The 27,416-nt window shown below is 41.3% G+C and overlaps 1 protein-coding gene across 5 annotated transcripts in view; it reads right to left on the bottom strand.

Annotated features, from left to right (window-relative positions):
- LOC147339464 (C-myc promoter-binding protein-like) overlaps positions 1–27,114 on the bottom strand; it is an 86,750-nt gene extending 59,636 nt beyond the window's left edge. For 4 of the 5 annotated variants that reach the window (XM_086294464.1, XM_086294467.1, XM_086294466.1 and 1 more), the window contains exons 1-3: positions 26,905–27,114; positions 6,450–6,780; positions 1–247 (exon numbers count right to left, since the gene is read on the bottom strand). In XM_086294464.1, the coding sequence (XP_086150590.1) occupies positions 1–247; positions 6,450–6,760 (558 nt within the window). In that variant the 5' untranslated portion in view covers positions 6,761–6,780; positions 26,905–27,114. Of the gene's footprint in view, positions 248–6,449; positions 6,781–14,116; positions 14,239–26,904 lie in introns of all 5 variants that reach the window. The other variant, XM_086294465.1, reaches the window with a different exon arrangement.
- Between the last annotated feature and the right edge of the window lie 302 nt (positions 27,115–27,416).

The following is a 27,416-nucleotide window of genomic DNA, read 5'->3' as shown; positions in this document are numbered from 1 at the left end:
CATGCTGCTGTTGAGATTCTTCTCCACCTTGCAGAAAGTGTGTGGTGGGGTCTCCCCTTTGCTCGGGATGATGATGCAGACGTCTGTGACGGCCAAGGCGGCGTGCGGCTGGCTCTCGGGAGCCCGGCGGTAGGTGATGTAGATGCGTTGGGAGGAATTACCACTGATGTTGGCTGGGCGACCAGAAGGTGTGGTTTGGATAAGGTGGCAGCCCTGCTTCAGACGCTCCTTCCACTCATACAGCACACTACAGGAGGAAGCACAGCAATGTGGTCAACCACATAAACTGCCACATCAGGGTGTAGTTATTAGTGTGATTTCCATGCACAATTGATTGCTGGGCTACTCAGCTGGAGCAAGTCCTACGCTAGTGCAGAATTCAGTGGCTAGCACAATGAAATTGATTAGTCTGCTCTGTATTATCTTATCCAAAGCAGCATTTGATGGAATTCATGAAAAACAGACATTTATAAGCATTCAAAGTGGCAAATTCAAGCTCAGAACCACCTCCATTACTTTGGCCACAATAACGCATGTTGCAAAGGAGGAAAAAGTCTGGACACTATCTGGCTCCAATTTAATAATGGAATTCTTGCCAGCCACAGTCTTGTTGAGCAGACATCCTTTTCCAGTCCAAATAAGACATTAGTTTACTAACATCTATTTCTTTAAAAGAACAGACAAAAAAAAGGGCCACATATCACAGTTGTTTGTCCAACACTGTACAACTACACTGTATATGCAAGGAGGAAGATTATAAATCACATTAGAAAATGATTGACTGATTGACAATGACTGAAAATACTGATGACCACCAGTGCTACCCCACCTAGATCTTGAGTTGAAGACTCACTGTGATTCCAACCTCTCTAAGGTTTTTAGTAAATGTGCCTATGGTATCGATTTGACCATCCTACTTCGCCTCGTTCAGAAGTTATCGCATTTACAAACTTGTAACAAACTCGTGTCCAGGCAGCCCACCCACCCCTGGTATTGTCTAATGATATACTAAAACAGATCAAAAACGACACTATAGATCTCATTGAGAAACAGCATACGGCCCAATTAATACAGACAATATAGAATTTGCAATAAACATTACCTGTGACTAAATGGTAAATGGCCTGTATTTGTATAGCGCTTTACACTACATTCAGTCATCCACCCATTCATTCACACACTGGTGATGGCAAGCTACATTGTAGCCACAGCTGTCCTGGGGCGTACTGACAGAGACAGAGGGGAAAAAGCATTACAGATTCTCAATCTGTTCCATCACTCACAGGAGATAATCAGTATGGAAGCATGTTAGTTTCTTTCTAACACATATTAATTACAGCTTCTGGTCAAAGACTGTCAGCTTGGCAGCAGTGTTGCTAGTTAGCTTTCACATCAGGCAACGGTAACACGCCAGCTCACTTAAACAGACATCACAAGATCCTAATGTAGCCAAGTGAGCTGAGGCTGCATTCAAACCCAAACTGACAACAGTCTCTGCTTGTGGTGAAGCTAAGCAAGAAAAAAACCCAAAAAACAGAAAAACAACAAAACATTCCAACTTTGCTGTAGATGACACTGTATTTAGAAGCAGCACAAATTTAGCACCAGTGTTTATTCCAATGCAACCTTCTCTATTTACTGATTCCTTCTTATGTGCGAACTCAGCTTTCAGCTGGAACACTTTGACTTAAATGCACATTTGGTAATGAAAAGATATCAAATCAGTATTTGGTTTTTCTGCTTTTAATTGAAAATCTTATTTTTTAAGCAGAATTTTAACTCCTATTTGCTTGTACTTATCAGCTGAATTTGCCTTTGACTGACTTTGAGAGTTGTGATAGTCTTCACACATGTATATACACACAGCTTACAGTATACTGACACATATATTGAGCCTGTACTGCACAAGAGGACCCTTGTACAAACCACTTAGCGGACAAGTACTGAGAGATACGCAACAGTGGCAGTAATTTTAAACACTCCTCTTGGTATTTCCATTATGCACTTATCCTCCATTACTGTTTCAAGTGAACTCAACAGGCATTTTGTGGCACTGTCTGAAAGCTGAAAAGAGAAGAGAATGTAAAGTAGTCGACCGAGAGATTTTTATAGTTTCTTTCTTTTTGGTTCCTGCGCTGATTGCTGTGGTAGCAAAGTGACCGACTTTGCTCTGCACGTCTTTCTGTGCTGTTCATATGTGTATATATTTGTATTGACATCAGTCAATACAAATATATGTAATACACTCTTAAAAAATGGCTCAATAAAATATGTATTTATAAAACAAATATTCCCAGGGTAGGGTTACCTGGGCCCTGTCCTGGAGCCAGACCTGTGGAGGGTGCCCAAGGGTGAGCGCCTGATGGTCGGACCTTATGCCATAGGGCAGAGTCTGGTGCAGCCTTAAGAAGGGGCGTGTAGGGACATTCTAACTGTATCATCAAATCTGCAGTTGTGTGTTCTGGACACTGAGGTAAAGAGAGAGGCTGAGTTGCCACCAGGTGTTGAGTTGGATCAGGTGGTGAGGCAGCATACTAGACAGACCTGCATGTCATAACATATAATTAGGATGCTGCGCTGGGACCGCCTGAGAGAGGCCCCAGCCCGCAAGATCTTCAACTCCCACCTCTGGCAGAGCTTTGACAGCATTCCAAGGGAGACTGGGCACATTGAGTCCAAATGGACCATGTTCAGTACCTCAGCAGTCGCAAGGTGATCAGTGCCTGTTGTGGTGATAAAACGCAAACCAGATTCTAGATACTGCAGGTGAAGGGAGCCATCAGACTGAGGGAGTCCTATCGAGCTTGGTTAGCCTGTGGGACTTCAGAGACAGCCTATAGATACCAACAGGCCAGGTGGAACACAGCTCAGGCAGTGGCTGAAGCAGAAAGGAGGGATGAGTTCGGAGAGACCATGGAAAAAGAGTTTTGGACTGCCTTGAAGAGCTTCTAGGAAAACCGTCAGGCGACGGTAGATGTTGTAAGGCTGTCTTGGTTGACACGTCTCTACAATGTTTCATGGAGAGCAGGGGCAGTACCTTTGGATTGGTAGACCAGGGCAGTGGTTCCCATCTTCAAGAAGGGGGACTGGTGGGTGTGCTCCAACTATAGGGAGATCACTGCAGCTGCAGTGAAGTGGATACTGTACCGGTCCATCATGGTGAAGAGAGAACTGAGCATAAAAACAAAGCTCTCGATTTGCCAGTCAATCTAAGTCCCTACCCTCTCCTACGGTCACAAGCTTTGGGTGGTGACTGAAAGAAGTAGATACAAGTGGTGGAAATGAGCTTTCCCCAAAGGGTGGCAGGCCTCTCTCTTAGACATAGGGTGGGGAGTTCGTCCATCCAAGAGGGGCTCAGAGTACAGCTGCTACTCCTCCCCGTCAAAAGGAGCCAGTGGAAGCTGTTCAGGCTTCTAACAAGGATGCCTCCTGGGTGAGGTGTTGTGGGCATGTCCCACTGGGAGGAGGACCCAGGACACACTGGAGAGATTATATCTCTCAGCTGGCCTGGGAGTGCTTTGGTATTCCCCTGGACAAGCTGGAAGAGGTGGTTGGGGAGAGGGAGGTCTGGGCTTCTCTGCTTAGGCAACTACCCCCATGACCCAGCCCTGGATAAGCAGAAGAAAATGGATGGGACGATGAAGCTCCGTATGTTCCCTTTTTAATCCTCATTATAGACCTTTTTCAGGGCACACATTTTGAGCACTGTTTACAATTACCGCTTCTTGTAGTCAATAATATTAACAATTACATTTATTTAGGAGAGAACGATCCAAGGTGTGGTATTATATGTGATGGTTACTGAAGAGAGATTGCATAATTAATGAATAATAGTTAACAGTTCTACCTGTGGCTTTCCTGCTGTCATGAGTCAAAATGTGTGCGTTGAAAAACTTAAATTGCCACACATACACAACACTTTTTCCATTTGCAGACAGTGCCAGCAAAAAATATAATGTTTGAGTAAAACTGCATGCAAATAGTGCCTACACCTGTTCACCCACATAAGCCCTCAGTAACCATTAGTGTTGCCAGTGTCTGGGAAGTGCAGCCCCTTTGGGCTTTCAGCACACAAAAGCTGCTGATATTGTCTGAGCACATTCTTTGTCAGTGCCTGATAAGCACTGCACTGTGTAGTGTCAGAGGCCAGTGAGAGCCTCCTTAGCATCATCACCCCTAGTATGGGAGTGCTCAGCAAACAGTATTGAATTCACACAGCTGAAAAGATGCTGCTGAAGAGGACACCTCTAACGGTGCTTCGCTTCCACTTTTCTGTTGGTAAAATCACAATGGCTGAAAGCAACTACTGCGGAAAACTGCCACCAAGGAGGATTCCAGGGCAGAGCAGAGCATTTTCTGACGTGAGAGCACTTCAGCTTTTTGGGCCGCTTTTCACAGCTGGTAGAAAGCTGCCAGTCACAGGAAGAACAACCACAATGTTTCCTGATAACAGCAACTGATCTTAAATAGGGCTTCTCCAGAAAGTTTGTTAACTGTGAAATGAGGGGAATTTAGTTTTTGTTTCAGCGAGAGCCAGCTTCAACTCTGGGCCAGTTACCAGGTTAACAGACTCCATGAAGCTAAACTGCACACTGGCAGGTTTTTAATTTTTTGTTGTTGAACTAGGACTCCTCTCATGCTTAGCCTGGCTGCGTCAATGCATATCATCATTCATTCAGTCGATACCAAAGCAAATATGGCAATACATCAATTAGCAGTTTTAAGTTGTTGTTTTTTTCCGAGGATGACTTCCAGTTAAACATTAATCACTCTGTGCTCAAAGAACAAGGACAAAAATGTTTTTATAAGCTGTTTTTTATAAAGCTCTGTGACTGTAAAGACAATAAGGCAACTGTCAGGTTGTCAGCCAGTTCCTCTGCACTCAGATCAATATCAATTACAACATATGGTGGTGACTATATGAATATATCCAGGTGAGGATTATTGCGGTGTAGCTGAAACAACTTAAAGATTCTTAAACTGGACTAACAATGTAGTTTAAAGGGAGATTTTGAATTCAGGGTGCAGGCAGTCCGAATGTGTTCAAACAGCATTTAATGCTGAAATATTTACACACCTCATAAATAGAATCATTAAATGTTGCCATGCAAGATTTGTGAGTCCAAAAGGACATTTAAAAGTTAAAAGATGGTGTGAAAAACTAAATGTAGTAGGATTCCAGCTTTTTTTTTTTAATCTAACTGGGTAAATGATAATTGATTGGAGCAAAGAAAATAGAATCATTTTAACTTATTTTATATTTCCCTGCTGATTTTTAAGATAAATGTCACTGCTTCACATTGACATGCATTCAGAACTGGAATGGATGAAAAATGGACTGTTTCTTTTATATCGCTTTTTTTTAATCTAATCCAGGGATAATCTCTGCTCATCATTTATGCATAGCCACAGTACTGTAGGCCAATTCCCCTTTTTTCCACACAGAGAGTTAACATACATAGCCAACTTATCCCTGGTCATGATCAGACTCAGAGTTTCTCATAAAAGAGTGAATCAACTCGAGTTTAGAGTTGAAATCAAATTTGCTAAATTTGCTTCCTGGAATGGTTCCAACAAGTAAGATGAATAATAAACGAGATTGTGTACTGCATATGTAAACAACAGCACTGCATGTCTTGGGCAGGCTTGGAGTCAGCACATCATTACAGTCATTCATCCGAGGTGTTTAGAAAATTCTGTCAAGCTGGTGAATTTAATGAGTAAATCCTAAATCCTAGCAAAAGTGACTCAATTTACATTTTCATGAATTTATTCTAATGTTCACAAAGCACGTGCTGTTATTTCAAAAGAGAAGTGTAAACACTTTCCCATTTGTCTTTTTCACCTTCTTTCTGCGGCAGAATTCAACTCTCTTTTTTTTTAATGTACAGATATTTATGTCTCCCAGAGGATGAACTGGATCTCTTTATTTTACATGCATTTATATAATCTGTCCCACTTGGTTTTTGCAGCCTATTCCAGTTTTCCTGACAAGGTGACACTTTTCCATACTTCAGTGGTAATATGAATTGCTTCCAGACTGGATCCTCCCATCCCTAGCTTTATCTTCATCATCATCATCATCATAAATTCCTTTCTGATTTTGCATTTTGATGGCAAAGTAAAATTGACATCTGAGCATTTACAAAAGCATTTGCAGGCAGGTTAATTCTTGGCCTACACAAGAAGAGAAATACTTTAATGAACACCTCCACTGAAAAGCTTTAGTCTCAGACTAGCCCAAATCCACGTTTGGGACACCAAGCTTTAACCTGCTTTGCATCAGCATGTAAATGTAGTCCCTGACAATGTTAGCAAGCTCACTTAAACAGCCAAATGCAGACTCAAAGTGGTGTTAGCCCAGCTATAGAAAAGGTTTTGGAAATAAAGACAATGTTGTGCTTTGCCTTGTTTAATTACAAACAAGGCAACCTCCTTTGGTTACTTACCCCAAGTCGGTTAGTGGTGGCTTGTCACGACCTCGCCTGTAGCACAATAAGATCTGCGGCGCCATGAGGGCGCCGTTGTTAAGATCAGCCGATTGGCCTGTCGGTGTTGTTTCTATGCATGTGAACCCTGGCGGCACCTCCTCCCCCACTGAGCGGATCACCACTGCCACATCTGTGATGGGTGCCTTAGGCTTGGCCGTCTTGTGGCAGACATCATCAAAGTGGATCTCCTGGTCCAACGGCTTGGACGGGTCCGTCAGACCAGCCACCACAAAGTAGTCGGCTACACGAGGGCCTTTGTCCTCCATCATTTCCCATCCCCGCCAACTACCTTCAGGGGGAAAAAGAAAGAGAGGGGTAGAGACACAGAGAAAGAGAGAGAGAGAGAGAGAGAGAGAGAGAGAGACAGACCAGGAGATTAATTTTCGTTGTGGTTGCAGGTACAGACGGTTCTTGTATCCTTGCTCTGGCTTTAAAATGAAAAAAAAAATCTGACAGCCATAAATCTTTCAAAAGGGAGGCCAGTAGAAGGGCAAATGGAAAGAGAGGGCAAAAATGTGGGGAAGAGAGGCTATATAATGAAGCAGCCATTTAGAGCTTGGGTAGTTAGCTGACAGTCTTTGGCCAGGTCACGTAATCAGCGGAAGGTTCAGCGTCCCAGCTCAAGGACACACGTGGATGTGATGAGGGCATAACATTTTTGGTCTTGAGGTTTTTCAACCTTACTCTAATTCTAAAGAGTGAAACTCTGGCTAGCTACACAGACCTGAGTGTGCATTTTGAACAGGGAGCAGTGAGGTGTTTCTTCACACATTCCACCTTAATTAAAGACTGCCCCCACGTATAAACCTGAGCTTACAAGCTTTGTGATATTACAGAGCCTATTAAGCCTGTGTGATAAAAGCCAAACAGTAGTTTTCTTAATCTAGCCCAGAAGGGCATGCTCAGACTCAATAAGATCATCTACATTTACTGAAGCAGCACAGTCTCAAAGGGACAATGATATGGTTATATAAACTAAAGAAATGCCTTTTGTTAGAGATAAAGAAAACATCCTCTGCAATTGACAAATTACAGAGTTGCACATGTTTACCAGCATACAAACCTCAACCTCTGTCATGAGCTGTCATGAGGTTAACTGAACTTCAGGTATGAAGTTATGACCTGCAGTCTATCTGGGTCAGATATAAACCAAGTTTAGGTGTAGTTTATTTTCGTTGTGCTGAGTTTTTACAGTCAGTTACAATAACTCGTACTGCGTAGTAGGGCTGCTCAATTAATCGAATTTTAATCTCGATTACGATCTGGGCTTTCAGCGATCTTTAAAAATGACTGAGCCGATTATTAGCCCCTCCCTCGTGCTTTACTCTCGCGCTGCTCCGTGTGGCAAATCGAGCGCACCTCTCTGCATTTCGAACACGTGTCACAACAATTAAGAGCAGCGGTCCCCAACCTTTTTTGCGCCACGGACCGGTTTATGCCCGACAATATTTTCACGGACTGGCCTTTAAGGTGTCGCGGATAAATACAACAAAATGAAACTAGTACCGGTACCGAAAAAAAGAAAATTTATTCATAACACACGTGAAAAGACCAAGGAACACCGAGTAAACGATAAAAACGATAACAAAATAACGCTGAAAACCGATAAAAACCCTGAAAACCATACATTTCACACCTGAGCCTCAACTCTCGTGGCCTGGTACCAAACGACTCACGGACCGGTACCGGTCCGAGGCCTGGGGGTTGGGGACCGCTGATTAAGAGGACCCGACGGAAGCTCGGAAAGCTTAGCAGAAGTCATTTGGAGAGGAGAGTGACTGCCGTTGGTTGAAAAGAGAGGTAAAAAAAACTTCAGTGGTGTGGAAACATTATGGGTTCGCGGAGTCAGACGTGGATCAAGTAGACATAGTGTGTAAACTTTACTACAGTGTCGTAGCTGCACCACAGAGCAACACTGCAATATAAAAAATAAATGAAAAATGTAAACATCTATGTTTAGTGAACTTTGCAAACATTTGCACTGTTATCAGTATTTGCACACTATTTTATATTATTTTTTGACAATCTTTAAAGTCATTATTCAATACATTGTTATTGTTAATAAATATCGTCAAATAATCGAGATCTCAATTTCAGTGAAAATAATCGTGATTATCATTTTTGCCATAATCGAGCAGCCCTACTGCGTACTAGCTAGCATGATGGAGTTTCTATACAGCATGAATGCTGGACACTCAGAGACCTGTGTCTCTGAGTGGGAGACCAGAGATCACATTAACATGTGTATCGCTGTATTAACAAACATGCCATATTGGCCCAGTTCATTTTTCTTATCATTGTTGTGAGGAGACCATAAATAGCATTTGTATTTTTTGTTGTACAGTTCATTTGCTGTTATGGAGTTCTTGTTATGGATAAAAAAGTGTATTTTTTTGTTTCAAAATAGCTGAAAATTATTCACTGATAGCTGCCAACATCTGCAAAAAAATACAATTCTATAAAGCTGTTCTATGTAGTGCATAACTGTTAATATAGAGTGTTATTAAATTTATTGCAAATGCAGTCATATGGCACACTGACTTCTGAGAAAATTTTAGATGACGTTTATTCAGCTGTGTAAAAACTATCACTTTAATCTCAGCCAAACCGCTTTACTCAGGAACAAATAAAATACTGAAAAAAGCCAAATAATAACATTTCTAAGTTATCTAAGTGACTTATATATCATGTTTAACCTGAGTAGCGAAAGACGGCGGTGGGTTTGAAAACCATTTGCCGGGAGTCCAGTGTTCTCACCGGCTCTAGTGAGCCTTGAACCCCGGCTAGCTGTCGAGCTGGCGTGTAACAGACGTTTTGAAAATATGTGGTGTCTTGATAAACTGAGCAGATATTTGAAGTTTACACAGCTACATTCTCGCCTGAAAATATGTTAAACGTTTATTTTGTTACCCAGAAAGAATAATAAGAGTAATATTAAAACTAACTAGCAGCCACCATTGTTGAAAACTGAGCAGGGCCGTGCTATGAATTCTGGGATAGGTTGGGCCACGAAGTATACACCCGACCCATTCAAATCTGGGGAAATGAAGGGCGCATTTGTGGGCCGCATTTGTCGAATTTGGACAGTCTTTGTCGTGTCGCTGTAACGTAATCGGCCTACAAATGCGGGCACAGGAGGATGTGGTTCCTGAATTTGGACACAGATATGATACCGTCTCACTCCCCGATCCGTACCGGAAACCTGATCGGTACCACGCATGCGCAAATCTTACGTCACTTCCTCTCGTTGCCAACATTGCGACAGTTAATGTATTTGAGTGACACGGTTAGCGCCCAGTTAGCTCATAGCATTTCTCAACAGCTCTGCCTCCTTTTCAACTGCCCGGGACACTTAATGGATAATCTGTATACAAACAAATTCATGCTTTTCTCCTCAACAGATTGAACAACAGCGCCGTAAAATAAGAAGAATGGCACCTAATTACAGAGTTAATAATACTGACTTAGTAATATGTCACGTTAAGATTCATCAGCCAGATTAAGTGTTTCCTGACAATTGACAGTGATAGGGGACATCATCATCACTATTCCAACGATTCTCTCCACACAGACAAGCATAAACACACTCGACTATCACTAAATCAAATTTAACATGCATTTGTAATGACGCTAGTTCATTTTACAATAGGGCTCATTCGCTCAGTCAGCAGGTGGCGTTATCCTCGTACACTGGGGAGTAAACTGCCATTAAACGAAACAGAAGAAGAAGAATAAATCTGCACATAAGCGGTACGGACCGGGTAGACCCGATTTGTACGGTCCAACTTTCCACGTGCGCAGTAAGGATCGGGGAGTCCTGATGCGTAACTATCGTTTTATTTTTCGTTTTTGTTTACATTATATTGAAATGTTTCATTACTGCAAACAATTTAAGCGATACTTAATATCCTTAACATCTTGACAGATACTCTAACCCGTAACTATCATAAATTGCTTGGGCCGGAAGTAGACACCTTTCGCACATGCGTGGTACCGATCGGGTTTCCGGTACGGATCGGGTAGTGACACAGCTTCTTCTTCTTCGGGGTTTAACGGCAGCTGGCATCCTTGTACATGCAGTGCTGCCATCTTCTGTTTCAGTCCGTTATTACACTCTTAAATCCTACTACTTATTCCTTATTCGACGATTTTGATAGTGGAAGTAATGGTGACTAGTCGACTAATCGTGGCAGCCCTAGTTCTATGTTACTTTGATCCAGCACTACAGGGAGTGCAGAATTATTAGGCAAATGAGTATTTTGTCCACGTCATCCTCTTCATGCATGTTGTCTTACTCCAAGCTGTATAGGCTCGAAAGCCTACTACCAATTAGGTGATGTGCATCTCTGTAATGAGAAGGGGTGTGGTCTAATGACATCAACACCCTATATCAGGTGAGCATAATTATTAGGCAACTTCCATTCCTTTGGCAAAATGGGTCAAAAGAAGGACTTGACAGGCTCAGAAAAGTCAAAAATAGTGAGATATCTTGCAGAGGGATGCAGCAGTCTCAAAATTGCAAAGCTTCTGAAGCGTGATCATCGAACAATCAAGTGTTTCATTCAAAATAGTCAACAGGGTCGCAAGAAGCGTGTGGAGAAACAAAGGCGCAAAATAACTGCCCATGAACTGAGAAAAGTCAAGCGTGCAGCTGCCAAGATGCCACTTGCCACCAGTTTGGCCATATTTCAGAGCTGCAACATCACTGGAGTGCCCAAAAGCACAAGGTGTGCAATACTCACAGACATGGCCAAGGTAAGAAAGGCTGAAAGACGACCACCACTGAACAAGACACACAAGCTGAAACGTCAAGACTGGGCCAAGAAATAGCTCAAGACTGGTTTTTCTAAGGTTTTATGGACTGATGAAATGAGAGTGAGTCTTGATGGGCCAGATGGATGGGCCCGTGGCTGGATTGGTAAAGGGCAGAGAGCTCCAGTCCGACTCAGACGCCAGCAAGGTGGAGGTGGAGTACTGGTTTGGGTTGGTATCATCAAAGATGAACTTGTGGGGCCTTTTCGGGTTGAGGATGGAGTCAAGCTCAACTCCCAGTCCTACTGCCAGTTTCTGGAAGACACCTTCTTCAAGCAGTGGTACAGGAAGAAGTCTGCATCCTTCAAGAAAAACATGATTTTCATGCAGGACAATGCTCCATCACACGCGTCCAAGTACTCCACAGCGTGGCTGGCAAGAAAGGGTATAAAAGAAGAAAAACTAATGACATGGCCTCCTTGTTCACCTGATCTGAACCCCATTGAGAGCCTGTGGTCCATCATCAAATGTGAGATTTACAAGGAGGGAAAACAGTACACCTCTCTGAACAGTGTCTGGGAGGCTGTGGTTGCTGCTGCACGCAATGTTGATGGTGAACAGATCAAAACACGGACAGAATCCATGGATGGCAGGCTTTTGAGTGTCCTTGCAAAGAAAGGTGGCTATATTGGTCGCTGATTTGTTTTTGTTTTGTTTTTGAATGTCAGAAATGTATATTTGTGAATGTGGAGATGTTATATTGGTGTCACTGGTAAAAATAAATAATTGAAATGGGTATATATTTGATTTTTGTTAAGTTGCCTAATAATTATGCACAGTAATAGTCACCTGCACACACAGATATCCCCCTAAAATAGCTAAAACTAAAAACAAACTAAAAACTACTTCCAAAAACATTCAGCTTTGATATTAATGAGTTTTTTGGGTTCATTGAGAACATGGTTGTTGTTCAATAATAAAATTATTCCTCAAAAATACAACTTGCCTAATAATTCTGCACTCCCTGTACAGTGGTTACTGATTTTCTGCTATTTCAAGACTGTTGTGCCCATTTTCAAGAAAAAAACAACAACACATAAACAGAAAAAAAGAAGAAGAAGAAACCTAGTGGAATCAGTGACACAGAGTGAAGTGTATTTGCATTTGGCCAAAGACCAAAACACTTAATAGTGTGAGGTGAGACTGTGGCACATCTAAAGGGAGCAGATGCTGAATCTTTGCTTAAAATGGATCATTTAACATGCACTGCTACATTGTTTTAGAAGCTAAGGTGGGTCCAGGTTTGAATCTGACCCACGGCCCTTTCCCTTCTTTCTCTCTCCCTCCGCTTTCCTGTCACTTTTCACTGCAACTAGCAAATAACGCCGGAATTTTTTTTAAATCCAACTGTATTAAGATGTCAAATTTGCCAGCTTCTTTATTCCCTTTTTACCTTTTAACTGCTTTATAGTTAAAAGGTGCTTTTATATATGTAAAAATGCTAACAGGAACAGCTGCCTAGTAAGATCCATTATCTAACTTAATGGTTGCAGCTATTGTCAAAAGAAAAATAATCCTGGTGCTTAGAAACACAGTGTTTTAACTCACACCCAGGGAACTGCTGTTGTTAATATACTAGTGAGAATTATAACAATTACATTAGACAGATTTTTTCGGTAGCCTTGGACTGTGGCTATGTAGTCTCAGCCTGCCTCGCTAGCACAAGCCCATCTCTGCAGGTCAATGTGAAACAATGCCTTTACCAGCAGTTCCCTGGTAAGTTGTGAAAAGCCACAAAAACAAACTTGGTTCAAGACAGCTGTAATCAGGAGGTGAGAGAACTGTGAGCAGATACAGTTTTTTGTAAGGTTTTCATATAAGACCTATTTTTGCACAGTTGGCCAACATTTCTGTAAAAGAAAAAAGATTCCCTTAGCTGGCAACACAATCAGGGACTATTTCTCACCCGGTTGCATCTCATTGCAACCAGATTGTGTAATCCAAGAGTTTTGCTCAATTTAATAATAATAATTCAACTGGACAAGGCCTGTGATTCCAACCATATGCAGTAAGAGGGTGTTGGAAGGGAGGTTTAATTAGCAGGGTGTGTCAGCTTGTATAAATGCATTGGCTCAGGGGAAAAGGTGAAAAAGCTGCCAGCTCTAGTCTATGTGATGCTACGTGAGCAAGACTCCAGCTACCACTAAAACTACATAAAGCAGTGCGAGGGACTTTTCTTATTCACCTCATCATGCAAGAACAGTGTAAGTTGAGAAGAGATTAAAGTGATAAAATCTTTCCCTATTCTGGCCTCACTGACTCCTCTTACATCTGCGCAAAACATTTCTTTGTGACGCATGACACTGTACTGACAGAAAAGAACCACAGACATAAAAAAACAACTAAATCTTTTTTTTTCTTTTAATATTAAATGATTTGGAGTAAAGTTTGGAGAGTGGAAGCAGATGGAGCAGGACTTTTTAACCTAATGAGTAGTTCTAACTTAGGTTTAGCTGTTATGGGCACAACATTTGGTAGAGAAAGCTGGATGTTTATTGGCATCATGTAATGATCTTTGTAGGGGCAATGAGCAAAGTTTATATGCAAACAAAGGCCGATGTGAGATTTTTTTTTTTGGTCGTCCCTTCCAGCTATTGACAGATGGCGAGAAAATGCTGTGTTCACTGTGTTCTAGTTCTTACACTCGAATTACAAAATGCATCATACCTCCTTGTTTTCTCACTGTGGGAAACAAATGAGAAGGCTGCCACAGCGTGCAGCGCTGATGTTCTGTGCCAAGAGATGTCTGGCCAAAAGCAGAAGGTGGTCCTTCCATTACTTAGACAGCGTCGAGACTGTTCTGTTATATTTACCTTGAGGCGGTGGCGATCAACGGGAACAGAACAGGTTAAACAAAGAGTGACCAAAGCCGCTCCGAGGGCCACACATCTGCACTGCATCCTGAGTCCAAGACCACAGTCTGCATTTCAACTTCCTGCCCAACACACAGAGCGGGCTCATAAATGTTCCTGGGACACTCACATTACAACACATTGGTGAAACACTCAGAGGACAGGATGTAGAGCATGTGCTCACTTCTCTTTCAGAAACATTTACTTGGGAGTTGATGACAGTAGAACGAAACCACTGCAACAGTGAACCTTTGAGTAAATGGTTTAAATTGTTACTGCACAGCCTCACATAGAGCTAAGCACCGACTTTATTTTTTCAACCCTGCAGTTTGCTGCTTGGAAATGAAATCTGCAGTGGGACACAAACACACATTTCTTTTGTACTTTCATACCTTACAACTCTCTCTGCCTTTAAAAGTGCACATGTGTCTATGTGTGGAAAGGTTAACGGGGTGCCAGACAGGATGAAGAAGAAATGCGGCAAATATGAAGTTATGTGCATAAGCGTACAGCCACAAACTGTGGCACATGCCACTGTGTGCCCTCTCACAGTAACACCATCACCACACAGCACCTACACTATTTACCAAATCTGGGTCCCGACAACTTTGACATACAAGTTTAAGGGCTGCCATTTTGCCACAAAATGATAAGGATGGGACTTCCAGGTGGTGATCCAAACACAACAAGTGCAGTGAGAATGGTGAACTACTTCCTGAGGATTGTGTATGGTTAAACCTATGCAGTCTAAAGCATCTAGAACAGTCAGTAAGATTAGAAAAATGCTATGTAACTGCAAATATATGTCGCATTTCACAGGCAAAATAAAAGGCAGAAGCTAAAATGCTCAATATACACGATTTTCTTTACTGTGGAGCAACAGTACAAACCAGTGCACCGTGTATAAAAGAGGGTGGAATAGCACAGAGTGTCAACCAGTCCAACCACTATCCTGTTTCTTGCCTCTCACCGCTGTTTTATTGACCCAGGAGGATTTTGCATGAGACTCAACTGACATAAACCAGACTTGGGTATTGTTTCATGGATCACTCACTAAGTACAGTTAACTCCACACTTATTACAAAAGTGTAACAGAAAAAAGATGCTGACCTAATTTATTTCAGTTACATGAGTGCAAAGCAGAGAGCTCTGCAGTGTCACCTCCCTGTTTGAATGACACATGACGGGCCAAAGAATGACACTCATCCTTGCCATGCTGTCAGTCTGCTAAAAATATAAGCCAAAGCAGTAGTATCATGGCACATCAAGGCAAACGTTATATAAGGATTACATTTATATACAGTGCATATGTAGGACTATTGCGGACGCCCACTGAAATGAGCCTGTTGTTTTCCTTGCCTGCCCTATATTTTAAGAATAGAAGAAGTCGACACTGCTGACTGAGTAGCAGTGGAAACACAGGTAATAGAAGAAAGAAGCATTTGTTTATTTATAAGTTCCTGTTTTCATGAAGCCATCAGTGAAATGTGGCTGTGAGAATCTATGGAGTATGAAACGCGGTGCTGCCAAGATGTGAAGCCCAGAAACTTAGGCTACGTTCACACTGCAGGCGAAAGTTCATCAAATCCGACTTTTTTGACCCTACGCGACCCATATCTGATCATGGTATAACAGTGTGAACGGCACAAATCCGATATTTTCAAATCCGATCTGGGTCACTTTTTATGTGGTACTGAATCCGATACACATCTGATGTTTTAGAAAGCGACTGCTGTTTGAATGGTCATGTTGCATTAAATCCATCTTTTACGTCACTGACACAAGACCAATTATCAGCGCCGGAGAAGCACCCAAAAAGACATCGCAAATGCTTCCTGGCCATCCCGTGTAGATGTTAGTGAAACTGTTGGGAAGACAACGGTGGAGAAACGTGAACATTTTATTTGTACTGTATAATCTGCAGATTCTGACAGACATTTCCAACTATAATTTGAAGCACCGCTCCTCTCTAAAACAGCAATAAGGATAATTATTAGGCCATTTGTAAATAACAAAATAACTTTATAACTTAAAGCAAAATTGGGAAACGTAAAGTCCGAAACAAGTCTTTATACTAAGGGCCATCAGTCAAACAATACTGTTTGGTCTGGGTCTAAACAGAGCGCGTTGTGTTTGACGTCTTCTTTTGCGTATGCGAGCCGCTTTGAGGATCACTGGACTTCCCCACGGGAGATGCATCCAAAAGATGCAGAGCTGTGACTCACATGGCGGCTGGCGCGTATGAATGAAAAACTGCATCACTATTTAAGTGGCCTAATCCAAATATCTTAATTCGCTGGCCGCCCTACTTCGCCCCTGGCAAGACTGACATGGAAGGAAAGCTTGAGGTAAACGCCCAGTGAGAGAGAAGTCCAAGCAATTCCTCCTATCATAAAAAGCAGAGATTGTTTAGGCCACAAATCTCTTTAAAGGTCACTGGAGCCCCTCACTGCACTAGAAAATGTATTTATGTTATTTCTGAATTATACATGACATTGGTTCATTTATCACAAATGTCTCGATTTCTCCCAAGACTTTGCAAGCTATTTGTCTTTGTGAGTACTGCCATGGTTAACTTGCTTTAAAGGTACTTTGTGCTGTGAGTCAGCTTAAGGAAGATTATCTGGGTTTTGTGGTTCTATCCGATTCTTGACAGTAATCAAGAATCAGAGAAAAGCACCACAGGCTGAGAACATTCAAACTTGGCCACATGACCGGCGTGGAGCCAGAGACATAGACAAAGCTTCCCAGCCCAAACTCGCTGACTCGTAATCACAATAGGAGTTCTGGGAGGAGTTCGATAAGCTGTCCAGGCCCAACAGGCCTTGCACAAGGATTTAGTTTAAGGCAACGTGACAGGGGAACGATTTCCAGCTGTCCAGACTTAGCAATGAAACTGGCGAAAAGGGCCTCTGTCAATTGAGGCTCCATTGGGCCAGCCTCTGCACACCAGCTCCAGCTGTATAGACATCTAGCATAGACAGCCACAGCAGGGCAGACACGTGGAGGAGGTGAAAAGGAATGCGCTTGAGAACATAAACACAAGCCAGTAGGAAGTCAAGCATCTGCTTCTAGTTAAGTCCAGAGGGGTGGGCGTTTGGCTATTCTGCATCCAGGTCGTGTAACATAGCGGAGGAAAGATAACCTCTGTGAGAAATAGCATTTTCCACGTCCACTGTAATCTCTACACCTTACTTATTGCCTAACCTTGTCGACCAGCCTCGGAGAAACTCAACATGAGCGGTTTCATGTTTCTGTAAACACCTGAAACCCCTGAGTATGATGCTGACATTTCTTCATTTTACAAGTGCTCCAACTCCAAGAACAATCAAAAGAATACAAATCACCAAAACTAATATCAAACCATATACTCACCGATAAATGAATAACTTTATCATTTTAAGTTTGTCCAGAATGTATTTACTACCTTCCACACTGGCAGATAAGCACGTTCTTCCTGGAATCACTGTCACTGTAATTACCAAACAGCTAGCACTGAACATGCACTTAAACTGCAATTAGACTAAGTGAATGGGTGTATGTGTGTGTACAGAGAGGAGACATTATGCATAAGAGATAGCTGCTATCCATTAACCCTTCTTCAACACAGTGTATTGTTAATTAGGCAGGTGACAATTTGTCAGATTGGTGTATTTTTGTGTGTTTGCATGTTTAAGCAGCAAATAGGTTTTTGTTTTCACAAGCTCAAACAAATTTTCCCTCAGAGATTAATAAAATCGGCAATATACAAAGAGGCATCATTTAGTTAAACATGTAGACATTCACCTTGTTTTAATTCCAAGTTGACATACACATAGAAAAAAAGGTGGACAAAATTACAAAAGCCAGGAGGGCTATTCAGACCTATTTTAGCGAGTACGTGCTAAAAAGAGTGAGACAAATGGAGGATTCTAAACTCTTATTTTGAGCCAGGAACACATTACACTGGACACAAATGGAGGTTAAAACATTACGATTCACTAAGATGGAGGATTGGGCTCTGACAGTTAACATAAAGAGCAGATACTGTATTGCAGCAAAATAAAGATTTCTACAGGAGTTATATATACGCTGAATTTTCAAACACCATTTTATATCTTTTTAATACATTACTGAATACATTTAATAACACTTCACAGTCCAACCAGCCAAAGGATGAACTCATGATGGAAAAGTCAGAGGATGCATCACAGCCTGGGGTTATTCTTTTCTTGCATTATCCAGTGGTATATGAAGCAATTACAATGATAACAGTTTTTTATGGTCACCTGAACCTGGAACACTAAAACTGACACTTGGTCACAGTCACTGAGTTTCATGGCATGCTAACAATAACTGTTAAACATCAAGTGGTGACTGAGTGAAACCAAAAAGGATTCAACTGCCCCGAGGCACAGTTCAAAAGCCCCATTCACATATGACCTGGCTTGTTCTACATCAGAGCTGATAGCTGGCTCACATCGTGCGCATTCCAATAAACGTTTGCACAGGTAAACTTGTTATTTGTTTTGTTTTATTTTGTTAACATCATTTGCGAATCAGCAGTATCCTTGGCTCCTATTTGCTCAGCCACTACGCTTAAAGCTGAGTGCAGTTTAACTCTATGCTTGTGACTTTTGCATAGCTAATACATGGGTTATCTCGTATGTCACTGCTACAAGTTGCTGAATTTCAGTGACATTCCCCAGTATCTGCTCTCTGTGTTGCTGCTAATCTCTTCCAGTGTGTATGCAACTAATACTTACTCAAGACGAGACGTAATTCTTTTTAACACTTTTCAAATCCTGCAGATAGACTGATGATCCATGAGAAGCCACAAAGATCACCTTACAGCTCGGTGTGGTGTGATTCCAACCAGCCCCACAGGTTGTCATGAATACTGCATTACTGTAATTATTGTTAGAGTAGGTTATTGTATAAGTACGTTTAGTTATATGGTTAAATACGATGTGTGACTTACAATGCCAATTTTGAAATCAAAAGTTTTAAGCTGGAAGCCTCAGAAGCTGTTTGAATAAAGGAATCTTAATTTGACACAATAAATTTTGTTTTGCCTGTAGGATATTAGATGAATGAATTATTGTAGAATCATTTACAGATTTTTTTTGCTGTAATTGACTTGGTTTATGTTTGTACTGAGGCTGTGCTATGAAAGTTCTATTTTCTTTGCAAGATCATTATCAAGAGCATCTCAAAGGTCAGTTGATATTATACTACTGTACAGTTATAGCTTCATTAGGCATCTGAATCCACAAAAACTTCCACCGTAAATCTTCATTTACTTTCACTTTAATGCTTATATCCTCCAACATTATCAGCACAGGAAGAACAGAGATGGGACTTCCTGTGCCTGCTATTAAAAAGACAACAGAATAAAAACCATATCAGCTTCTGAAGCACACAACAAGTATACCGTCAAACAAGCATCAAGGTTAAAGAATGTAAAAATGTGCTGCTTTGTTCAATAAAGAGAGGCCTCCAGAATAACGTCTAGATAGCAACTTAAATCTTCCATATTAGGCACTCGACAAAGCAGGAGAAGCGTGTTGAAGCAACATTTTATTCACAAATACTTTACATGTGTCCATAAAGTAGCCAGTCATAATGCACAGCGACAGACCGTGGCGCAGATTGTGGACTTTATTGTGGCAAGGTTAACAATCTAGGCCCTGCTGTGACTAACCTATACCAAGAATGAATATGCTAATGGCACTGTAAGGTGCCTCAGCATAAACGCCTTGGAGAGCATAGCAAGTACCTGGAAAAACTTTGTGCAAAGTCTTGACCTAAATTTCAAAGGATGTTTTTAAAATGCAGCTAAAGTTTAAGGCAACCTCTCACTCCTTCTGAGTGATGCGTTGGTTATGGATGATTAAACTCAAGCCATGATGGATGGGGATGTAGCAGCATGAGACACAGCAGTAACAGACTTTACCTGCTGGCAGCTGATACTATTAACCTCAATATGTGATTATAGACAAGGGGGAGAAAAGTTATGAGGCAAAAACAGTGTTCCATTTGTCAGAACTGAACTGGGAAAGAGGGCTTTTACTTATGCTGCCCCTTTCACATGGAACATGATGCAAAAAGACTGGAAGATAGCAGATCTTATTTCATTAAATGCTTTTAAGTCCAGATTGAGAGAGCCAGAGAAAAATGTTTTTAAAATGTAATTGTTACTTATAATATGTATGTAACTTTGTAATTTCAACATGTTGTCACCTCTTGGCCAGGACTCCCTTGAAAAAGAGGTTTTTAATCTCAATGGGACTTTTCCTGGTTAAATAAAGGTTAAAAAAAAAAGAAAAGAAAAAGACAGACTAAATAGCAGTCCAAACTAAGGATGGCCACATGTCTGAGAAAGCATTTTTTCATAGTATTGCCACAAGGAAGTGTCGCAACATGTCTCCATGTAGACTGTATACAATAGAGCTCAAAATATTTTTTCCTAATTCCAGAAAACCCTGGAAGTAAATAATTGGTATGAAGAGCTTTATTGTTCCAAACAGCCTGAACTCTCTTAGGCAGGTTTCTTGTCTTTTCTTTAAGTAGTCTTCAGAAAATGTTATCAAGGCTTCTTGAAGGACATTCAAAACTGCATCTCGAATGTTGGCTGACTTTTGTTCTTTCTTAAGTTGACACCAGACTGCTTCAATAATGTTGTGGTTTGGGCTCTGGGGAGGTCAATCATTCATGGATCATCGGTATACTGATTCTGATGATCAGGGGCAGATTTAAATGATTAATTCTGATTAATCAAAAGCCAGTAACACACATCTTACTTAAAAAAAAATCCTCTCTTTTCCTGAAAAACATTCAGATCTAAACCCAGTTCAGAATATTTTTTTCAACTTTCAGTTTTAACCACCAAATCTGCAAATAGCTAAAGAACTGATCAAGATTTTAGTCAAGCCACTTTATCTGCCAATCTTTAATCAATAAATTTGCCCCACATTGTGGTTCCAGTGAATAGTGAAGTGACTTCATGTCTTTATTTCTGCACTCAGTGTCCCACTTATTGATGCTTCACTGCAGTCTGATTTTGGCAATAGTGCCTTAGATATCAGATAAACCCATTTGCCGAGGTTCCTGCACACCTTATCTTTCATTGACAGGTTTTGCTCTCCATCTTGGTGACATGCTAACAACTGCAGGCTGCAATTTAAGCATGAAGTGTAACTGGGGGAAAAATAGCTGCGGGGTGGAGAAAGAACTCTCTCACCTTTAATGAATTTCAAGATCATAATTTAATATACAGATATCAAAGTATAAACTAGAATCACTTGCCCCTGACTGCAGTCTTATATGTGATGTTACCTTCCTGGCTCTGTGTACAGTATTATCACAAGGAAGTGCTAATGCAGAGCCTTGTGGGAATTAAATAGCATGTCTCCAGGAAACCTGATCTTTCAGACCTGCCTTGTCTCCCAGCCTGATCTTTTAATTCCCTGTTTGGCAGAAAAGCATTCTTAAGGGTCTGACTTGGTCTTCAAGTCACATGCATTTGTTTGCATTCCTTTATATTTTATTGTTTTCATGGGTTTTTTTATTTTCAGCTTATTCACTTTTGAGTCTGGCAGTTTTGTTCTGGAGTTCTGGCAGTAACATCTTTATTGTTTTTGATAGGCACAGGTCTGAATATTGAGACGAAACTGGGAGAATAACCTTGTACCCTTGTGAAATCAGCAGGCCACACAGCAGCAGCAGCACAACAATGTGAGAACCAGAAAATTACAGCCTTCATTGGTCAGGCACTGACTGTGGCATGCCTACGCTCAACATAGTTTTAGTTCAATCTGTTAAAGGGAAAGTTTATTCAAAGTGGAACAGAGCAGAAAAATACAGATCTTCAACGCTTGTGATTGCAGGCCCACCCATATAAAACAAAAACTAAACATGCAGTTTGCTATCATCTTTTAATTAGCCGGTATTATTAACTGACTGACTGACTTTTGCCTCTCTAATGTTAGTCTATATAAATTAGCGCTGTTTTTAAGCATTGCTGTGTGTATGTGTGTGTGTGTGTGATGTCAGCTGATGTTGTCAGCCAACATCAGCTGAGTCATCACTTCTATACTTCTATACAACTGACGAATCTCATATAGGCTACGATATTAAGCTGCTTAGCCCTGCCTAGAGACACTGTGCATCTGCAAGTCTCTTTGCAACCCACCCCCAGCTCAGCTCCTTTAACCTTATAACAGTGTTGTATCTGCTGTCATGAATGCCTGCTCTGTACTGCTTGGGTCTTGCTGCAGCATCTCCCTACTCCAGCTTTCTATAGAACTATACTGGCGATATAAATTACTGCTGATACAAATAATCTTTTTAATTAAAGTTGTCCTGACTAAACTACATTAACCATCATGTTAGACCAGATATGTTTCTTAATAGGCAAAATGTACTGAAATAAGGGTCTGCCACTTTTGCAAAAAAACAAAAAGAAAACCTTCATAACAAAAAAGGCAATTGCCTAACATTGTGTTTCTTTTTATTTTGCCTTTCCACTCATATTCTCATAATTCTTCACTTATATTTTTGTGAAATTGAAGCAAAAGCACTAACAAGCAATTTGTTGCTTCACAACCCACCCCTTGAGCCCGAGTACCTTTCCAGCTCTCCACTCTCACTGTAGTGAAATGTGATTAGCTCAATTTACACATATAGCCAACTGCTGGATAACTGCTGGAAAAAGTACCAGCATCTGAACTGAGAGAAATGAATTTTTGTATTCTGACAGATGACTTTCCTGGGTGCTATGAGCTCAGTTCCCAAATTTTAGTGTAACACCAGATGCCACCCACCAACTGAGGATACATCCTGCCTTTTTTTCCCTGCAGACAACGAGTCTGAGCTTACAGCTAATTAGTGTTTGTGGATGGTATTCCCTGGGAACATGTAATCCTACTCTCACTTGTTCAATGTGCACATTGATAGCAGCAGCATTTTCTTTTCCAGCTGCATCTTCTTTTGGCTTCTGTACATTAAGCTGGAAACATTATCCTCTTACGTTAAAAAATGTAGTGGTCTGCCTTCCTAAGAATTGAACTTTTTCATAAAATGCCAAAAAGTACAATTGCAATATAGAGCCAAAAGATGGCGCCTACTTTCTTTGTGTTGTCTTGAGCTAAAGTGGAAAGCTGCACACGGACACTTATTATTTTTAGATTCTTATTATGGTCTGAGTGTAGACCAATCTTTGAACTAAAAAGCTAACCTAGAGCCCATGCTTGGTAAACCAACCACATGCTTCAAATTTTCTTTACCAACACATTAGAGACTGTGCACACTGATTATCTAAAAGCTAATCCACCACCTATTGGCTGCCAATAATCCTTCGTCTGACTATACTCACTGACTTGATGTTTTTTGGCTGTTGTAAAAAAAAAAAAATTGTCCTAAATAGGACAAGCTAAAAAATATTCTTTCTTGCATCTCTGCAAATATATTGCCAACTGGCCATTTTGGCCAGCTGGAAATGAAACATTTATAAAACATGCACTGATACATGGGGGAAAATATATGTAACCACTGAATATTGGTGAAATATTGATAGAAATAATATGAAATAAGATGGCATTTATAAATGTGAATGGTATATTTAAATAGTATAAAAGATGGACGTAGCTTTGGGGTCTGAAAAACCAAGCAATGAAATGCCTTAAATCTGCACCCATGGGTGATACCCATGACTTGCAGGCTTATATAAGACTGTAAACACCTTCCTGAGCCCATGAGTTTATGGGCTCAGTCTTACATTTCAGGTTATACTCTGTGACATGTTAAAACGACTGGCGTTTCTAATGGTGGACTATGCAAGGTATGCTCATTGGCTGATGACTTGTGACTGATAAATTACTAGGTAAGTTCTTTGTAAGACTTTTTTTTCCACTGTAACAAAATTGCAGATAGGTCAGTGGCAGTCAGTAAGGCAAACATCAGCCAATACTGAAGAATACTGAAGCGACTCTGATAAATCTTTACATTCATGAATGTGGAACCAGCCCTCACTTTAGATTTGGGAGGCAGACCTTCTAGATTCGGCTTACGACTTACCTTTTTGATAAAGATTACAGAGTAGGGGTGGATCAGGGGACCCTGAATCCTCCCTCAGTTATACTGCAATAGGCCGAGGCTGCTGGGGGCTTCCCATAATGCACTGAACTGAGCATTTCTTATTCACTCACAATTTTTCCCTCTCCATGTATTTATACATCACTTTGCACTTAATCATAAGTAATTATTTATCTCTGGCTTTCTTCCACATTGTGCCCTCCCCTCAACCCCAACCAGTCACCACACAAGACTGCCCCTCAATCAGACTGGTTCTGCCGGAGGTGTCTTCCTGTTAAAAGGGAGTTTTTCCTTCCCACTGTCACCAAGTACTTGCTTATAGTTGGTGGTTTCATTGTTGGGTTTTCTCTGCATTATTGTCTTTATTGGTCCTTACCTTACAATGTAAAACACCTAGAAGAATGCGTTGTTGTGATTTAGTGCCACATAAATACAACTGAACTGAATTAAATAGTTTTATGTAAGTGTTTATTCATTGTTGATTTTCTTAGGGAAACTATAGCATACAACATTTTTTAAAGTATGTGTTGTATATTGTCCACGTGCAAGAACTTGTGCACTGTGTTCACATGGGTCAGGTTGCTTCATTAACATCTTTTCTCTTTGAAAGTCAAAGAGTTCCTTCTTAGACTCACCTATCATGCATCAATTCACAGTCCTGCAGAAATCACCAGAGAGATGGAGAGGACAATTTCAAAAGCGTGACTGTCATTTATTTTCAGCATCTTTTTCACTGTCTCTATTCAGCCACCCTTGCTATCACTCTATCCAACTGTATAAGCCACAGTTGAATCCAACATCTCAAAGCTGAATATAATTATAGGAATATTTGGGGGCTCATTAGTAACCCTTCTACGTCAGCATTAACGTTAGTGAAAAGGTGCTGTCCCAGGCACTTGAAGAAACTCACTTTGGGCAACAACCTTCTGTTTATTCATTAACTTTACTGTAGCAAATCCTTAAAAGCCTCCAATCTTCACTGTGTTTTCATCACAAAATAAACCCAGGAGAGTGATCAACAGGATTTTTCCATACAGTTTGTGAACCCCAGAAAGGCTTCTCTGTGAGAGTGCTAACAGTGTATCTTCAGGGATACACATAGTTTGTGACAGAAATTGTTGGAAATGTAAAAGAAAAAAAAAATCAATCTGCAACAGGCTAAATTGTCAGACTTGCACTCTGCCAAAAAAACAGATTCTCCAGTTCAGGCATCTAGAGCTACACTCTGTCACTGACAACTCTGTCAAGTCAAATTGTTTCCTCACTTTGTTTGTTTTCACTGAATTACACAAGATGGGAATAACATGAACCCTGTGCCTCGGGTATTACAACCATCACCGCCACGAGAGAGAGCACTGTGTGTCAGTTATTTACAGACAGTGGGCTTTAACTCAAGTCAGGACACTGTCTAGCTGTCTGCTCCTTTTTGATGTTTTACTGACACTGCAGCTCACTCCAACAATCCAGGCAATTGGTGCATGCTGTTCGGCTCCTCTGTGTCAGGCGACAGCACCTTCTTTTAAACTACGACTTAATTTCCTACCAGAAGGGTACCTTTCTGCCCTCTTGAGCACATACTGCAAGGTAATAAGGCGACATATAAACATCCCATCAACAGGATGCACAACAACACAATATTCCCATGAGAAATGTCCCATATCAGAGCAAAGAGAATATATGTGGGTTTACAGTTCAGGTTACCTTTCTGGTATGTGGAGCAGAGGTTTTCAAACGACAGGCTTTCTGTCACATGTGTGATTTGATCAGACTTGTCCATCTCATGCTATGGAAAAACACTAGGAAAGGATGTAAGTGGGATTTTTCTTTTTTTGCTTTTTTTTGGGGGGGGTAGACCTCCAGAATGTCAAACCCCAGTGGCTGCCACTGCTGCTCCTGTCTGATGTCTGACAGACTACACCAGCACCACTCCTGGTATGGGTCTGACAGCATTTCTCTGACAGAAATACGTGTAAGGATTTGCACATTAACAGCAAACATGTCCCATCAAACTTGCACGTTTGCAAACCCGCATTAGCACACTCTCATCACCCTTCACCAGTCATGAAATCTCTCACCACCACACAGCTTAGTGAAAACCACTGACATACCCTCCGGTCCAGGTTGAAAATCTTTCACATAAAACATAGGAAAGACTGTCCGTGCACTTTCTACGCCACTGCTTAACAGCAAGGCTAAATGAGAGGTGTTTTTCCCCCCTGATACAAAGCCGAACAACCTAAAATATCCTCAGGCAACGGGGTGCAAACGGAGAGTGTTTTGGGTTATTTTTAGCTCGCTCGTGGGGTAAATCAGACATTTCAGCGGATCGTTTGAGGCTTGACGTGCTTTGACTGGCTGTTATGTCGTTCACGGTGACTAAAATGTTCCCAAATTTTAGCGATGAGTGCAAACAACCTGTGGCACATACCTAGATGTCGAGAAGCGGGGAAAGCATGGGAGTCGTATTGGTTCAAAAGCTGCGAGAGTGAATTGTCATTATTGACAGATAAAATATAAACAAATGTCAACAAACACATACACGAGTTAGGTGACAGGGCTAGCATAAGGGATTTCCAGCTTGTTCGAGCACTAAGTTAGCAGCCTGCAGCCGTTCGGTAAATCCCTCAACACGCCAAGCAGCCAGTCAGGGTAACGGTTCATCATTTCGCACTTACCCCGCTTGTGAACGTCAGATTAGTCCTCGCACACAACTTCGGACGGTGTCTGGCTTCTACCGACGCTGTTGCATTACAGAAGGTGAGATGAACGGTGCGGGATGTGTTGTTATTGTATTTTTCTCCCCCTCAGAGTCTAACTGTTAGCTGTCCAACCGACCGAGGCTGCTTCTCCTGTCACTCACTGTGCCGAGCCGGCTGTCCGCTCCGCCGCCATCTTGGTTGTGATGGGAATCCGCCAACACACACACACACACACACGCACGCACACGCGCGCGGGCGCTTCTGTCACTTCAGAGGACGTTTAAGTGACTTGCAGTCATTCCCGGGAGACCCACGATAAGAGACTGACCACAGGTGGACTCAGGACTTTACTGCTATGTGAAAAACATTCTCATCACACTGTAAAAACAGAATATTTTAAAATTAATTAAAGTCCTCTGTGGAATAGGTTACCTTTAATAATAATAATAATAATAATAATAATAATAATAATACCGGTAATAATAATA

This window comes from Aulonocara sp. 'chitande type north' Nkhata Bay, linkage group LG1 (assembly GCF_057382095.1).
Source record: "Aulonocara sp. 'chitande type north' Nkhata Bay isolate Kocher_YH1m ecotype deep benthic linkage group LG1, A_spYH_male_GT1.1, whole genome shotgun sequence".
In the NCBI taxonomy this organism is placed as follows: Eukaryota; Metazoa; Chordata; class Actinopteri; order Cichliformes; family Cichlidae; genus Aulonocara; species Aulonocara sp. 'chitande type north' Nkhata Bay.
This window is presented reverse-complemented; position numbering and strand designations above follow the sequence as displayed.